The sequence below is a fragment of the Pelodiscus sinensis genome, chromosome 9 (assembly GCF_049634645.1).
Source record: "Pelodiscus sinensis isolate JC-2024 chromosome 9, ASM4963464v1, whole genome shotgun sequence".
NCBI lineage: Eukaryota > Metazoa > Chordata > Testudines > Trionychidae > Pelodiscus > Pelodiscus sinensis.
The window spans coordinates 11,631,277-11,647,305 of NC_134719.1; the positions used below are offsets into that span (position 1 = coordinate 11,631,277).

Here is a 16,029-nt window from a genome sequence, read left to right on the forward strand (position 1 = left end):
TTTGTCACACTGATCTAAAGCCAGGCTGGATAAGGTGAACTAGGTAACAAAATGTGCTAGCGGCTCAAATAGAATTGCAGCAACATAATGTCTTATGCGGAACTTATTGGACAGCTGCAAACGTGGCCTGTCACACAGGCAGTGAGCTGTGGTTATGGAAATTGTGGGCTGCAGTTCGAGACTCGTGACTTGGTAGTGTGCTGACGTTTGGCTCTCTTGGTAGGCTGTTGGAACAATACCAAAGGTACCTATGGCTTGGAGGGAGGCCTCCAGGGTGGAGGGAGCCTGACATTTTTTTTTCCTTTTGTGAGGTGATCTGCGTTCATGTCCCACCTTTCTTCCCTTCAAATTTTTGTCTTGGGAGCTGATCCCCTTAATTACTGAACTTCACATTTATGTTTTTCTTTAGTCTTTGCCGCCTCTGTTGCTAAACGGCCCCGAGGAAGGTTCCGTTGAAGCCCTGCCTAATGGCCCCATAGATGCCTTGCACCTTTTAATAGAAAGACTTTTTGCTCTTGTTCTTGCTGCATCTGAACTGAATTCTCCATTGCATGGGTGACTGGTGCCTGCAAGGGAGGGGTGCAGGAAGGGCCACCCAGAGGAACAGGGAGGGGGCATGAAGGGGCCCCCCATTTAGCAATTGAGATTTTGGCAGGGACACGGGGCGGAGGGCACCATGCCTCCAAGTGCTCAGGAGGGGTGACTTTCCTTCAGTGGGTTTCTTACTGAACTTTGCAGATACTTCCCTTTTCTTCTCCCTTGATACCTGGTTTCACCTTCCTCTTCTGTGCATCTGTATGATTGTCCGGTTTCAATTCTCTACCCACCTCCTTCTAAAGGGCTGATGTGACCTGGAGAGACACGGCACCGTCAGAGCTGGGAATGGTTTGGGTTCCTGGAGGAAGAGCAGTGCAGAGGATGGTGGGAAGACCACAGTTCGTGTCAGAAGTCACTCTGGTCTAGTTGCTGCTGATTCTTGCTAGGTCAGGCTGTTGCCAAGGTGTCAGTGCTGTCGCTTCCTAGGAGACAGCCGGTCTGCGGGTTAGCAGTAGGGTGAGAGGCGTTCCTGCCCAATATTGCTGGAACATCAGGTGGTACAGGTTGAACTTCTCCAGTCTCAGCACCGGCCAGGTCCCGAGGGTGCCAACCAGAGAATTGCTGAACCACAGGAGGTCAATGTTGTGTAGCAGCAGACTGGGCTCTTGGAAGACATTTAGGGGTAAATTAAAACACAGAACACTGAGAGCCAGGACTGGTGGCTGAAAATCACCTTAATGACACCACGGGGAAACTTGGCCACACCCATGGTAAGTGGACACCTGCTCACTAAAATCATGCTGGACCATGGATGTTACCATACTAGAGAGATTCACCCTGTCAATGCTATAGTGAATAATCAGGACAATGCTGGAAGGAAAATCACATTCTCCCCATGCAATGTTCAGCCCTTGAGCTCCATGAAGGAGGGCGCAGGAGGCAGGTGTGGCTACCCTGAAGCAAAATTGCAGGGGAGCAGCGTCATGGCAAAGCTTTATTTGCTGCTGGTGAGTGGGAAAGTTTCCCTGGTGACTTTGGGGAGGGAGAAAGCAGGGAATCAGCTGTCAGTTTCTGTAGCATTCAAGCTTTTGGTTTAAAAAGGTTTCCAGGTGTGAAAAGACTTTTTTCCAAAATGAACCCAGGCAGAGCTGTGTTTCTGAGTCTGCAGACAGCGCTCAGGGGGCTGCTGCTGCCGATCCTGCCCCAGCACATCCACAGGTGCTATTCACAGGCAGGTGGCCAGCAGTCAAGCTGAAACACTCAAGTCCGTTTTGCTAGGTTGCTGCTTGGGCAAATCTCTGAACAGCAGCAAAATGAGGCAGAGGAGCTAGTTGCAGGGAGGAAACCTGACAAGTGGGCTGGGGAAAGGGCTGAGTAATGGAGTGTGTGTCTCGCTCTGAAAGCCGCTGTGAGGATGGGGAAGATAAGCAAAAAGTGCCTTGGGGGCATCACATTAACTGGACCACTACTAGCTAGAGGCTGATCCAAAAGATGGAGCTCGGGCTATACCCTGTGGGGCAGGCCACAGGATGTGAAGGGGAGCTGGGCTCATCCGCAGGAACTTCCTGGGGGAATTCATTGGTGGGGTTGTTCACTGATCTTTCATCTCTGCTAATTATTGATAAGAAATGGGAAGGCCCTTTTCCCAAGTGGTAGGGTCCTGGAAAGGTGCCTAAGCACTTTTAGACCCTCCTCCAGAGCTTGTTGGGGAAGTCCATTGCGTGCTTCAGTGAAGGTGACAGAGAAGGGAACATTCTTCATCAAACTCTGTAGCACTTGAGTTATTTCCACAGGGCTCCCTGTTCTCTCCCTGTTCAATGCTACAAGCCTTTTCCAAAAGGGAGGCAAGGAAGAGGTGAAAATATTAGGCTTCACCTAATGCTGTAGACTCAATGGTTCCAGGAAAGTAGCCAACCAGCCGGAGTCTTATCCAGCTGAAACCTCTGCATCTTTGCCTATTGCTGGGAGCCCTCAATTCATACACCAAGTCCAGATTCTCCCCTGCCTTAAACTGGGCCATCACTGAACCCTAGGCAAACATTCACTTCTGGGCTCTTACCTTCTCGTGTGAATAACAACACACGGCTGACCTAGACATCTGTGTGCATGTCAGCCATTATTTCCAAATGGTAAAAGGCTTTCTAAGGCCACCCTTTGCTGCTTGCATTCTTCTTGCTCATGTTCCTCTTTTATATGCTTTGCTGCTCCCAAAGACGCATTGTTGGCTGTAATCGTCACGATGCCAGGAAACACCACAGTGACAGTGAGGTGGAGATGGAAGGAAAGGGAGTAAAGATGGGAAAAATTCTTCCCCGTGGTCTGCCCCTCCGGGAAGTGCCTGCAAATTCCCATCTCTGCCTGGTCACTTACTACCATTGGAGAAGGAAGCGGTTCCTTTACCCACGTCCTAGTCCCAACACAGCCCAGGAGCGAGGAAAGACGTGAGTCTCAGCTGTGTGGGAAGCTGATCTCTGCCCACTCATCCACTGGTGTGGATTTGCACACGAAGTGGGAGAACTTCCCTGGCTTCAGTAAGGGACGTAGTGACCTCTGGGCCAAGCCAACAGCATTGCTCACTCAGTCTGGCAGGGCTGCTGCAGCTACAGGAGTTACCGAAGGACAGTCCATGTCTCTCACGTTGTATGGTCTATTGCTAGCTTGAAAAAACCAAAAGAATGTGGCCCTTTGCAATGCCAGGGCACGCTTCTGCTCTTGGTAAAGAATTGCATTGTTGTGATGCTAACCACTGAGACTTACTAAAGCTTTCACATAAGGTTTCTGGAAAAATAGCTCAGGTACAGGGGTGTGTCCTCTTTATCTTCTCCCCTGTCTTCCCCCATCACTCCCACAAGCGGTTCTGTAATGGTTGCATTTCTGCTGCAGATCTTTCTGACCGGGGGCGGCCGGGAATGTAGGCAAGGGAAGGCACAGCCTTCCCAAAACTGTCTACACACCCAACTGCCAAAGGCTAGGGCCGTGGTGTGGCAGCCCTGGCTTCTGGGGCGGGCCGGGCCAGCGCCGGAGCATGGCAGCCCCAGCTTTGAACATGGCCAGGAACAATTGGGCTGGGAGTGGGTGGGACGTGGCTCCAGCGGCGGGACATTGAGTGAAGGGGCGGGGCTGGCTGGGCTTGCAGCCTTCATGTGGGCTTTCACCCTCGGCCTATGTTTCTGATTGAGGTATCCTGGCTGAGCTATTACCAGCAATCCCTGGAGAAAGATGGCTGTCTCAACATTGAGCTTCCTTTAGCATCTACACTGGGTCTCCTTAGGGCTTGTACTTATGCAGAGATCAGGCTTTGTTTAGTACTCCTCACATATTATTTCCACCTCATACATGAATGAAGCCTCCTGCCACCTATGTGATGTGTAACCCCCAGCCCCTGAACTGCTAGTGTTTATTCCTAGCGGGTTGGTTTTTCTCTCCTTCCCCTCCTTACTTTTATTTTGTATTGCTTGCTAGTCCCCTGCTGAATATGCCTGGGGTTGGGGTCCCATTAGGACATTGAAGAATACCTTTTGTCAGCCGGTTGTATGAAATACAGGGCTTTCGAGCCTCACGTTTCCCAAGGACCTATGGAAAGTACACTGGTTTAAGCGGCTTAATTTTTTCCCCCTGCTTCTTTAATTGAAACAGTAGTTCTTTGTCACAGCAGTCAAATCAGCTGTGATTTATTGGGACACAGGAAGCTAACCCAGCAGGGAGCCGAGGGTGTCTCTGCTTTACTGAGATCATCTAAACGCTGGGGAAGGGAGGGGAGAGAAGAGCTGCAAACGCTATTCCGGGGAACAGAGCAGAACTGGTTTGCTTTAGAGGTCAGGCCTTGGGGGGTGGGGCAGTGTTTCTCCTGAAAGTGGGTTAGAATCATAGAATACCAGGGCTTGAAGGGTTCCTCACATGTCCAGTTTCACTCACCATGGGGCTGGTATAGCACATGTGTTCTCATATGGCATCTTCCAGGCAATACCGCTGGACTAGCCTGCCAGCTGCCAACCCATGTTTTCAGCAGCCATGTTTTGTATTGCCTGGGGACATCGCCATTCCCAGCACCCTGTTTAAATGCAACCTGGGCCGAGAAATCAGTTTACACGTGGACGTGCTGGTCGAAGGGGAAGGGTGCACAGGTTTGAAGCATACTGCAGTGTGTGCATCAAATAAATTGGAAGGGTTTGATTGCATCCGGGAGTGGGATGAGGCACAAAGTTTGGCTCCAGCCCTAAACTTTCCATGGGTCTGAGAGTTTTCAGATCTGGTGGGGGGAGGCTTGTGGAGGTTGGTTGGAAGTAACCCAAGTGAAGAGCTGAGCTAAGGCTGCAAAACGTGCTGGGGCTGCACCAGTGAAGCTGCAGGGTGATTTGCTTAGCCTGTGGCAAGTCTATAGTCTATCAGTGTTTGCCCGAAATGCCCCTCTCCATTGGCATGTGGTGTTCCAGATGGGTATAGGGTTGCCAGGTGTCTGGTATTCTATTGGACAGTCCAGTTTTTGGGCCCTCTGTCCGGTAAAAAAAATCCAGGAAATACCAGATATATGCAATGTCCGGTATTTCCTGGATTTCTGGCTGGGTGCCAGACGGAAGCCTGGCGGGGGTGGGGGGAGTGGCTGGGAGGCACTGGAAGCCCTGGCTGCGTCTGACGCCTTGGGGAGGAGGAGAAGCCCTGTCCCTGCTCCTAAGCGCAGGGTGGAGCCGCAGCCAGATTCACTCGCGCTTCTTTGGACCGTGCGTGGGATTGACAGCGCCCCGGGATCTGCAAGTGCCCGGGTTAGTCCCGCCCCTCTCCCTTCCCTCGACCCTCTCCTGGCCACCCCTGCTTCCTGTCTGCCGGTTCTCCTCCCGCCCCCATCTCCCCTGGCCAGCTGTGCTTCCCCGACTCACCTGCCCACCAGCCCGGCATCCCGGTCCCTCCATCTCCTCTGGCCAGCCCCTCTGCCCCCAACCCCGTGCCTCCCAGCCCCGCCCCCCAGCCCCTGCCCAATCTCGGTGGCCAGCTGTGCTGCCTCCGCTCCTCCTCCTGGCTAGCCCCACCCTCTCCCGGCCAGTCCCCCCACCCCATCAAGAGTGTCCGGAATTTTTTTCTAAACCTACCTGGTAACCCTAGATGGGCAAGGGTTAAATCTGCTCACACCCTGAGTCGAGGTCTCCACTACAAGTTTACTTGGGTTCAAAAAGTCTCCGAGGGGTTAGTTCTATCGCTCGGAATGTGAAAAATCCCATCCTAGGAGCAATGCAGTTCCACCAACCCCGCCCTCTGGTGTAGACCACACTATGAAAATGGGAGGGCTTCTCCCGCGGATAAGGCTACTGCCTCTCGGGCAGGTGGAGAAGCTCTTCTGTTGGCATAGCAGGATCTGCATTGACCTGCTACAGCTGCACGTGTGGCCTTTTACGTGTGGACTTGCCTGAAATCTTGGTGGGGTGGGGTGTGGGGTTTTTGGCTCTGGGCATGGGCATCAGGTTGGCATAATTTTGGTGGTGCCCAGAAGGGCTCCCAGCAGAGGTGTCCAGGGCAACTGTCCGGGGGTTCTGCACTTCAATGGTCGTGGGCTCCAGAGTGGCCTGGGTTAGCGTGGGACCTGGTGCTGGTAACAGCGAGAAACCTGCTCCCAGCCTGCCATGCTCCGCTCCACCCCACTGGCTCCCTGCGCTGCTTGTGGGAGAGGCGGAAGCCAGACAGAGGTGGAGGCAGGAGCTGGGGGAGGGGTGGAATGGGCTGGGGCCAGATCACACATTGCTGCTAGCACCAAGCCCTTCCAGTAAGCCCCCTGGTCATCCTGTACCCCACATCCCACCAAAGCATGGGGGGGCCCCCAAGCACAGGGCCTGGGGTGCTTGTTCTGTCCTTTCCTATGAACGGAGACGTCTCTGAAAACAGACCAAATGCTGGTGCAGCCAGTCCCGTGTTCTGAAATACTGGTGGAGCACGGGCATCATGGGCCCCTAGAACTCCCCACTTATGGGTCTGGGCTATGTCTCAGTAGATGACCTGAGCAGCCAAACCCACACAGCTTTGATGTGATCTCGCTTGCTTGTTACTAGAGCCAAGCTCAGGAAGGGGATAATTTCAGTCTTCCTGTGTGGTGTGGACTCTGCTTTTAGAGCAGGTGGGGAACCCAACCGCTTATAAGACATTTCTTCATGGCCAGTTACTTTGGTGTCTGAATGCCTCTCAGGCCTACAGATGTCTGCACCCCTCTTCTGTCTCAATTCTGCAGGTGATCTAGTGAGCATGTGTAACAGCCGGAGTGTCTGTGCAGAGCAAATGCAACAGGTATAACTTTGGATAAACAACCCACTTCAGTCAGGTTTCCAGTACCGGTCTCTAAACAGGCCGGGTGATATGTTTTTTCTTCCTGTGTCCAATCACATTGCTTGGATGTTGACCATCCAGTAATGCCAAGCTACCAATGAGGCACAGAACAAGAACCGCTCACAGAAATGACTTGGCAAATCATTCTGAATAGTAGATGCAATTTAAGAAAAAATGTTTTGTTCCTAAAAATGTGCACCCAGAAAGAGGTGAAGTGAATGAAGTTATTAACTTCTAAATTGTTGGACCCCTGCTAAAAGAATTCATAAAAACAGTAGGCAATCCAGCAAGCCCACACTAGGAGGAGTTATGCCTTCTTAAAACCAGGATGATCAGCTTGCTGATGAGCCTGGGGCGTACAGCTAAAAGAAACTCCCCTGTAAGGCTTTTAATGCTTTTGGTGGGGGAACAATCTTGGTCCATTCACCCCATTGACTGTTACTAAGCAAAATAGGCCTGTACGTTTGAATGTTTTGTCTTTAGGAAAAACCGTAATAACTGGATAAGTGTCTAAGCTAGTGGTCACCAACCAGTAGATCAGGATCTACTAGTAGATCTTGGAGCCTCTTACAGGTGACCCTGACTAGTTTGGCCAGGAGGCTATCAAGTGCTAGCACTTCAGATGCCCCTCACCTCACTGCTGCTCATCTCCTGCCCTTTGCCTTGGAGCTGTCCCTCCCACTGTGCAGGGCAGGGGAGGGAGAGGAAGGGTGCTGATGTCCAGGTGCCCCTCTCCCGCTCTGTGTCCTTTCTTCACAGAGCAGAGAGGGGGCACAACAGGACACGGGATGGAGTTTGCTGGCTGCTTTAGGGAGTGGGCCAGGGCAGGGATGAGTCTCCTTTAGCCCACTGCACCAGCAACCAGGAGCCACCAGCAGTGTCCAGCTGGCACCCACATCCCAAACTCCTACCCCAGTCATGAACCCCCTCCTGCATCCCGAACCTTTGTCCTAGCCCTGAGCATTCCTGCATCCAAATGCCACACCAGAGCCTGCACTTAGAACCCCCCCTACATACCAACAGCCTGCCCCAAGCTCAGCTCAGAGCCCCTTTCACACTCCAGATCCCTTAAGCCAAGACCAGAGTCTTCACCCCAACCTTCTGCCCAGCCTGTTGAAAGTGAGTGAGGATGGGCAAAAGAGGGAAGATAGAGTGAGCAGGGGTGGAGCCCTGGAGAAAGGGTGGGAAGGAGGCGGTTGGAGACCACTGGTCTAAGCCAAGACTGGGAGGTGGGGAAGGAGGCATAGAAGCCTAATGCTAAATTCCTACTTTTTCCCCTCACTTTCTTGTATGTGAGTAGCTAAGGAAGTGGTGGGTGAGGTTTTCAACAGTCATGAGCATCTACAAGATCCCATTGACCTCACCTGGGGAACCAGGCTGTTGTCAAAAGTCCCAAGGATTATAGTCTCTTGACTAGTCTATATTTCATTAAATTAGCATTTTCAAAACTAACACCCAAATTTGTTTCCCAACAGAAAGAGGGAAGATGGTAGAGGAATGGAAATGAATATGAACCAAGTAGTAACATAGTTAATTTTCAGAGGTAGTTGAGGTAGTCTGTTTCAGCAAATACAAAGAGTCCGGTGGCACCTTAAAGACTAACAAATGTATTAGGGCATAGCTTTTTCAAGCTGCAGCTCTCTTCGTCAGGTGCATGAAGTGAAATAATCAGATGGCAAGGAAATAGATGTACATACAGAGATGAGTGTTACAACAGTTCTTAAAACTACGCTGCTCGCCTGGGGAAGTGAAGAAACAGGTTGTCAGAGCTAGGCAGGTATCCAGAAGTCACCTACTACAGGACAGACCCAACAAGGAAATCCATAGTTAATGATGCTGCGAAAGGTAGCATAGAGCAGATCGTGTGATGGCACCTCTAAGTAAAATTGTGACTAGCCCATGATCGTGGCGTGACTGATGCAGCGAAGTAGTTTAGATCTCAGCCCTCTTCTCTAATCTTGCTTCTCTCCATGCTTCAAATCATTCCCCAGGGTTTTTGCAAACCTTGAAACGAGGTTGTGATTTGGGCATTGCGTGACACTTTGGTGTGGGTTTGTGGTTCAGAAGGATTTTAGCGGCACGAAGAAACACTGTGGGGTTCTCTGAGTCATCGCTCATTCCCCCAAAGGCCATGAATGTGCATTGCATGTCTGGACCAGTGTGCTCTCCAGGACTGTTACGGAAGCCCTGGTTTGGAGCTGGCAGCTCTTCTGGATGAACACTCAGATGCATTATCGGTGCTCCTGTTTGTGAATGGTGACTGTGGATAGTGCTTTGAGAGGCTTCTAGGTGCTTCTCCAGGTCCACACCTCTCACAACTACTGGGTTAGTTATCCCTCCAGCATCCCCAGCCTTTCTCTAAGCATCAAGTCACTAGCGTGTCTGGCTCTAACCCAGAGGGGTAGAAACTTGGAGAAACACAAATTGAATCTCTTTAGTGTTAACTAGTCTCGTGTAAGCTCCACTCCGATCTGAGGTTGGAGGAAGGTTCAGGGTCAGATCCGGTTGAATTTGCTCAGGTTCACTTAAACCTTTACTGGAAGAGAAGCTGGTGTTCTCAGTCTGAGAATGGAAAACACTTGGGTACCTGGGGTTGACTCTGTGCTTGAGTTGACTCTGTGACCTGTCCTCACTGGCCAGGGAGCACGTGTTGGTATCTCTTTCTAGGGGATCGTACTTAGACTAGCTTCTTGCTGGAAAGGTGTTATGTCCCCCGGCTTGCGTAGTGTTCTGCAATGTGGCTTGCAAACACCTGCAGGCGTCCTTTGGTTTGCAAGCTCCTCCTTTGTTGTGGGGGAGGTTGAGGTGAGCTCCAAGCGGACAACTGAGTTCCCATTGCACTTTCTCACGGCGCAGTGTCCCTCTCCTCGAGCTGAGACGGGAATGGTCTGCTACAGGATGGGCCTCTGGTTGGGAAGGGTGACAAAGCTGCCTGCAAGCTGCATGCCTACCCCCCACAATGGCTCCGCTGTGCTTGCCATTGCCAAGGAATGCAAGTGGCTGGAGTGGAATAGTCAGAATTGAAATGTGGCTAGTAGGACGCGGAGGTGAATGGTTCCTTTTCCCCTCAAGTGCCGTGGATTGAGTGGCATCAGGGCATCACTTTGAAGGAGGGAAGCAGGCATGCAGGAAGCTCTTCGATGCTGGGAATCTCAATGTGTCTTTATGGAGCTGATCACAAAGGGCCCCCAACCTGGGTTGAGTATCAGAGGGATAGCCGTGTTAGTCTGAATCCGCAAAAGCGGCGAGGAGTCCTGTGGCACCTTATAGACTAACCGAAGTGTAGGAGCATAAGCTTTCATGGGCAAAGACCCACTTCGTCAGATGCATGTAGTGGAAATTTCCAGAGGTAGGTATAAATATGCAGGCCAGAATCAGGCTAGAGATGATGAGGTGGATCCAATCAGGGAGGATGAGACCCACTTCTAGTAGCTGATCTGGAGGTGTGAATTCCAAGAGAGCAGAAGCTGCTTTTGTAGTTAGGGAGCCATTCACAGTCTTTGTTTAATCCAGAGCTGATTGTGTCAAACTTGAAGATGAACTGTAGCTCAGCAGTTTCTCTTTGAAGTCTGGTCTTGTAGCCATCCTGCAGCAAAAAAACTTCCTTTAGATCTGCAATTGTGTGTCCAGGGAGATGGAAGTGCTCCCCTACAGGTTTTTGTATGTTGCCATTCCTAATATCTGATTTGTCTCCATTGATTCTTTTATGTAGGGACCATCCAGTTTAGTCTATAAGGTGACACAGGACAACCTGGGTTGGGGTCTCTAGCTGGTACAGTTGTACAAATAATACAGATTTGGCCTGATCCACTAATTCTGGGCCACCTTTGTCTGCAGGCTATCCAGCTACAAACATCTGAGCAAGATGCCGCAGAAGAAGACAGCCAGCAGGAGATATGGGTGGCTATGGAGTGCAGGGGGGACCAAATTCCTGCGAGCACACCGGGGAGCCAGTGCACAGGTAAGGCAGAAAGATGTGTCCTCATGGCCCATCACCACGATCCAGGGCTTCTCTTCCAAGGGTCCCGATGTGCTTTAAGTCTTGTAGTTCCCAGGTGAGGTGCATGGCATTTGGATGGGCCCAGACGTGCGCAGTCTGTTTCTGCTAATGGACTCTGGACCAAGCTCAGGGCCCTGTCTGTATGCGTGTGAGCAATGGTCCTATCCCTGCACAACTTGCTGTTTAAGTAGAGCAGACAAAAGGAAGGAGAACCCCCCCCCTTCACAGATGGGGGAACGGAGTGCCAGGACTTACCCACCATCTCACAGGGAGCCTGTGCTAGTGCTAGGGGCTGAGCCCAGATCTCCAGGCCGTAGAGCCGACCACCTCCGTGGGCCCCTGGGGAAGGTTTGTGTGGGGGGTGGCTCTGTGCCCGGAAACAGGCAGGGCTGAAGGCAGCCAGCCCTGAGCATTGCTTGGAGCATACAGCCTGTCCTTTCGGTGGGGATTTAAAGGGTGTCTCTCCAGGTGGCTCAGGTAGCACGGCTCCCCCTTCTTCTGGAGGCCGTGCTGGTTTGTGACAATCCCTCCTTCACTGGCATTTTCCCTTCCCCTAAAGCACTGATTTGGGCTCTCCCCCAGCCAGAAAGGTGCAGAGGGGCTCCCGCTGCAGTGTGCCTGGGGGGAGTGGTGCCAAAGGCACAGCCATGCGGCTCTCCGAAGGAGCCGTCTGTGCTGCTTCTCTTGCTCTGGGGAGCTGACTTCTAGGCTCCGGGCTTGGAAAAGGATGTGCCAGAGTTTGCTGCCTACTTATTGAGTGGGCGGGAGTGTCTTGCTTTCAAGGAGGAATCCCTAAGGATGAGTGGCCTCTAGGCAGGGCTTGTTCTTCTTTGACTACAGCAGGGTTTAGGACTAGGGGCTTTTTTTTGAGAGCGAGAGAACCAGGTTTGCCCCCACGTGACAGAGGAGTCCTAACACTAAGGCATCTCCTGTTTACCATATCAAGAAAACATGGTGTGTCCCCATCAGAGATCATCCTTGCTGGCATCCTAGTGAGTCTCGGAGCCTTTCCGAACCCTGGGAAGCCGCATTAACTAGCTTCAGCAAGGGGCAAAAAAACCCCTGACTGCTGGGTGGCTAACCATGGCTGTGAAGCCAGGCTGGCCAGCTGAGTCTGTAGCCCAGGGTACAGGCAGGGTTGTGCTTGGCAGCTGCTGTGGGCATGCTGCTATTTCCAGCAAGCGCTGGCTTGGCTAGGCTTGTGTATGCCGCAGCCACCTGCGGTCAGAGGTGTGTAACCAGAAATAGACAGGCTGGCCTAGTGGTGGGAGAGGAAGTGGGTGCAGAGAGGAAAAGTGATGCAGCAGGTCAGTGGAGTTCCCAAGCCGCACTTGACCCGTTAGCCTGGGCTGTGTCTCTTCCTCTGCACTAGGCGCACTTGGAATAAAGCAAGACTTCTACAGTTGATGGAAAGGTTCAGGAGTTTTTCACCTCTGGTCACTAACCCAGATCTGGCCCCATGCCGTCATGTCCATTTATTGCAGTGGCTGTAAAATAAGCAGCAGGGATCTCCGCTCGAGTTGCTGTCTGTCCAGTTTATACACCTGACTCAGTTTCCCCAGAGAGGGACTGAATGGGGGAGGAGTGATTGCTGAACTCCTGGCTCTCCCCTTCGCAGGAAGTGTGATGGGGCGCAGCTCACTGATGCTTGTGCTATGTGTGCTGTACCCATGTTTGCAGCGAGGATGGGGCTCTGCACTGCTCAACGTGGTTCTGATCTGTGTCTTTTTTTTTTTTTTTTTTTTTAAGTTTTCCTTATTGTAAATATGAGATTGGCAGTTCTGCAGCTGCTGTGAACTGTCATAGCTCTGCCCGGAGGTCTGGGTGGTGCCTGGAGGAAACCAGCTCCCTGGGAAAGCAGAGGGAGACAGTCATGAATAAGCATTTGGCGTTACTTTGGAAGAGAACAGTCATGGCTCACTGGGACACAGGGTTGCGGTACGGATGACCCGAACCATAGGGCTGCGGTACAGTTGACCATGACTTCTCTCTCGGCTATACCATTCGCTGTACTCCGGTTGAGGCTTCAATTCCCCCGTGCATCGCACTAGTAAATGACAAAGGGAATGTCTCCGTAGTGCCACGCTTTCCTGAACAATGTTATTGCTCTGTTCTCTGCCATGAGGCCTCCTATCCAAGGAACTGGATGCACTGTACAAAGGTCCGTTACAAAACTGCTCTTTGCCACAGGGAAGTAGATGGCATCTTTCCCCTTTGCATGCTGTGGTTTTTGCTCGGTAGAGGCTAATGGCACATCTACACTGCTGCCCGCTTCCCCCCCCCCCGAAAAAACCAAGTGGTACTAGTGTGGTTCGAGCTAGCCTGCCAGAGACAGCAGGACAGACATTGTGGCTTGGGTTCTCCAGCCTATGCTGCAGTATTTATGTGGGATGCGGCCACTTTTAGTGCTCACTTGAGCTCTGTTGGTGCAAGTCTGTGTACCTGGGTGGGGAGGTTCACTCCCACCAATAGTGGAGACCTGTGCTAAGTGACTTGCCCAAGGCCACAAAGCACATCTGTGGCAGAGCGGCTGGGCTCTCAGTCCATTGTATTGACCTCAGGACTTCTAAAGAGACGAGGAAATGAACACAGCAACTAGCAGTGTACGGTGGCAGTCCAAAAAGCAAACCAGATGTTAGGAATCATTTTTTAAAAAGGATGGAGAATGAGACAGAGACTATCTTATTGTCCTTATATAAATCCATGGTAGGCCCACATCTTGAATACTGCATACAGATGCAGTCTCTATCTCAAAGATATACTGGCATTAGAAAAGGTTCAGAGAAGGGCAGCTAAAATGATTAGGGGTTTGGAACAGGTCCCATATGAGGAGACAATAAAGAGACTAGGACTTTTCGGCTTGGAAAAGAGGAGACTAAGGGGGGATATGATAGAAGTATATAAAATCATGAGCGGTGTGGAGAAATTGAATATGGAAAAGTTATTTACTTGTTCCCATAATATAAGAACTAGGGGCCACCAAATGAAATTAATAGGCAGCAGGTTTAAAACAAATAAAAGGAAGAAATTCTTTAAACAGAGCACAGTCAACCTGTGGAACTCCTTGCCTGAGGAGGTTATGAAGGCTAGGACTATAACAGAGTTTAAAAGAGAACTAGATAAATTCATGGAGGTTAGGTCCATTAATGTCTATTAGCCAGTATGGGTAAGGAATGGTGTCCCTAACCTCTGTTTGTCAGAGGGTGGAGATGCATGGCAGGAGAAGAGATCGCTTGACCATTATCTGTTTAGTTCACTCCCTCTGGGACACCTGGCATTGGCCTCTGTCGGCAGACTGATGTCGCGAGAATCACAGGTCCAATGATGAATACCCAAGGGGGGAAGGACAGAACCAGGTGGACAGTTTTATCAAATAAAAATTATTTATTTATGACAGTGGTGAGTTTATAGTATTTATTCTAAGATTTTTAATAGACCGTGTTAATAATGAATTTACAGTATTTATTATATTTATTCTATGGCTTCTAGTAAAACGTGTCAGAGATATAAGGATGGGAATGGCAAGGGGAATAGTCTCTTATCTTAAACTATCCAGCTACAGTAATTAAATAACAGTGATAACTACAAACTCTTATGTACTACCCAAAAACAACTACAACACTAAGCTTATACAACAGGAAAAAATCAAATCATACATACCAACTTACACAGCACACGGAACATTTCACAGATATCGGTTCGGTTGTGAAGGCCTTGGTTACGCCCGAGAGTCGGGGGAGGTGGTTGGTCGGTTGATCAGGCCAGCAGCGCTTTGAAGTATACGAGAAGGCACGCACACGGTGGTACGTGTGTTGCGAAGACCTCCTAGAGCAAACTGTGCAATGGGTATTTATCCCCAAATCTGCACATCGCTTTCCTGCGCTTGCATATTACCATATATGGCCCATTGGTCACCAAGTGGGGGGGGTCTGTGTCCCAGGGGTTGGGCTGAAACTGTGCAGGTTTCATGCGACCAGGTAAGCCCTGCAGTTCTCATGCCAAGGTGACGGGTGGGAGAGTCAGGCTATTTTCCCCTTTTCATACCTTCCCCTTTTCTAAAGGCAATGGTATGCAGGAAGGGTGAGGCCGGTTTCTCTCAAGGAGTCAAGAGCGGCCTGGCCAAACTTTTTTACTGGGGGGCAGTTTGTTTTCTCTAACAACTGGGTACTGGGCTGGGTGGACCTTTGGTCTGACCCAGTGTGGCCAGTCTTATGTTCTTATGTCTCTCCCGGTGTTGTGAGCGGAGCACCCTGGCAACCACACCAGAGAGTAGTTAGGTTTGTATTCCAAGCTCCCAGGCCAACACTAATGGGGCTCCCAAGCTCTGCTTGGGAACGTCTTCAAAAGGTTCTTGGTTGGAACCACACGTATGGCCATTCTGCTGCTACTTAGAGCTACAGGTTCAGCTTTCTGGGCAGGAAGGGTTTTTCCTCCTGCCTGTGAGCGTCAAAGGTTGTGTGGAGTTAAAGGAAGACCAGGTGAAGTGACTCTGCGGGAACAATGGGGCAGGGTGAAACTGGGACAGGGATACGTTTGTGAGCAAGCCAAAGTGAGGAGAATCCAGGGAGTTACCAAACAGGTTGTCTAATGCAACTTAGCCTTTGGCCGGCTGTGCGCTACGGAGGCCCAACATGGTTTTTTGTTGTTGTTGTTTTTTTTTTTTTTTTTTAATGGGATGCTCCCCCTCCTCCCCCATAGAGAAAGTAAAGGGGGGGGGGGGAGGGCTGGCGAAACCCTGTTCAGTTTTGCTTCTAGTGTGCTGATGCTTTGGCTCCAAGTGTCCTTCCTGGCTTATTTGGTGCTTCAGGGCAGGACTAGCCTGGGGTAACTCTGTGACTGACACACCCATTGTACAATCATAGGAGACAAGAACTTGCATTTCGCCTTCCATGCTCAAAAATCCTGCTGTTAGCCCTCTTTTAAAGGGATGCTATCCCAATAAACGCACTAGCCTGCTGAATGTACTATTGGGGAGGTGAGAGCCAAGTGTCTCTTCAGGTGGGAGGGGTTGCAAGTGCTTTGCAGGGTGCAGTTATAATTCAAAATGATCTGGAGAAATGGTCTGAGGCAAGTAGGAGGAAATTCTACAAGAACAAATGCTAAGTACTCCAGTCTGGTAGGAACAATCAGCTTCACACCTATGAAATGGGAAATGATTGTCTAGAAGCACTGTGGAAAGAGATCTG

At 50.7% G+C, this 16,029-nt stretch overlaps 1 protein-coding gene across 1 annotated transcript in view; it reads left to right on the plus strand.

Moving 5' to 3' along the window:
- The window catches only part of ACOT11 (acyl-CoA thioesterase 11), a 122,598-nt gene that overhangs the window by 1,432 nt on the left and 105,137 nt on the right, over positions 1–16,029 (plus strand). Inside the window, exon 2 of the mRNA XM_025189817.2 lies at positions 10,681–10,804. Within this exon, the coding sequence (XP_025045602.1) occupies positions 10,709–10,804 (96 nt within the window). The 5' untranslated portion in view covers positions 10,681–10,708. The remainder of the gene's footprint in view (positions 1–10,680; positions 10,805–16,029) is intronic.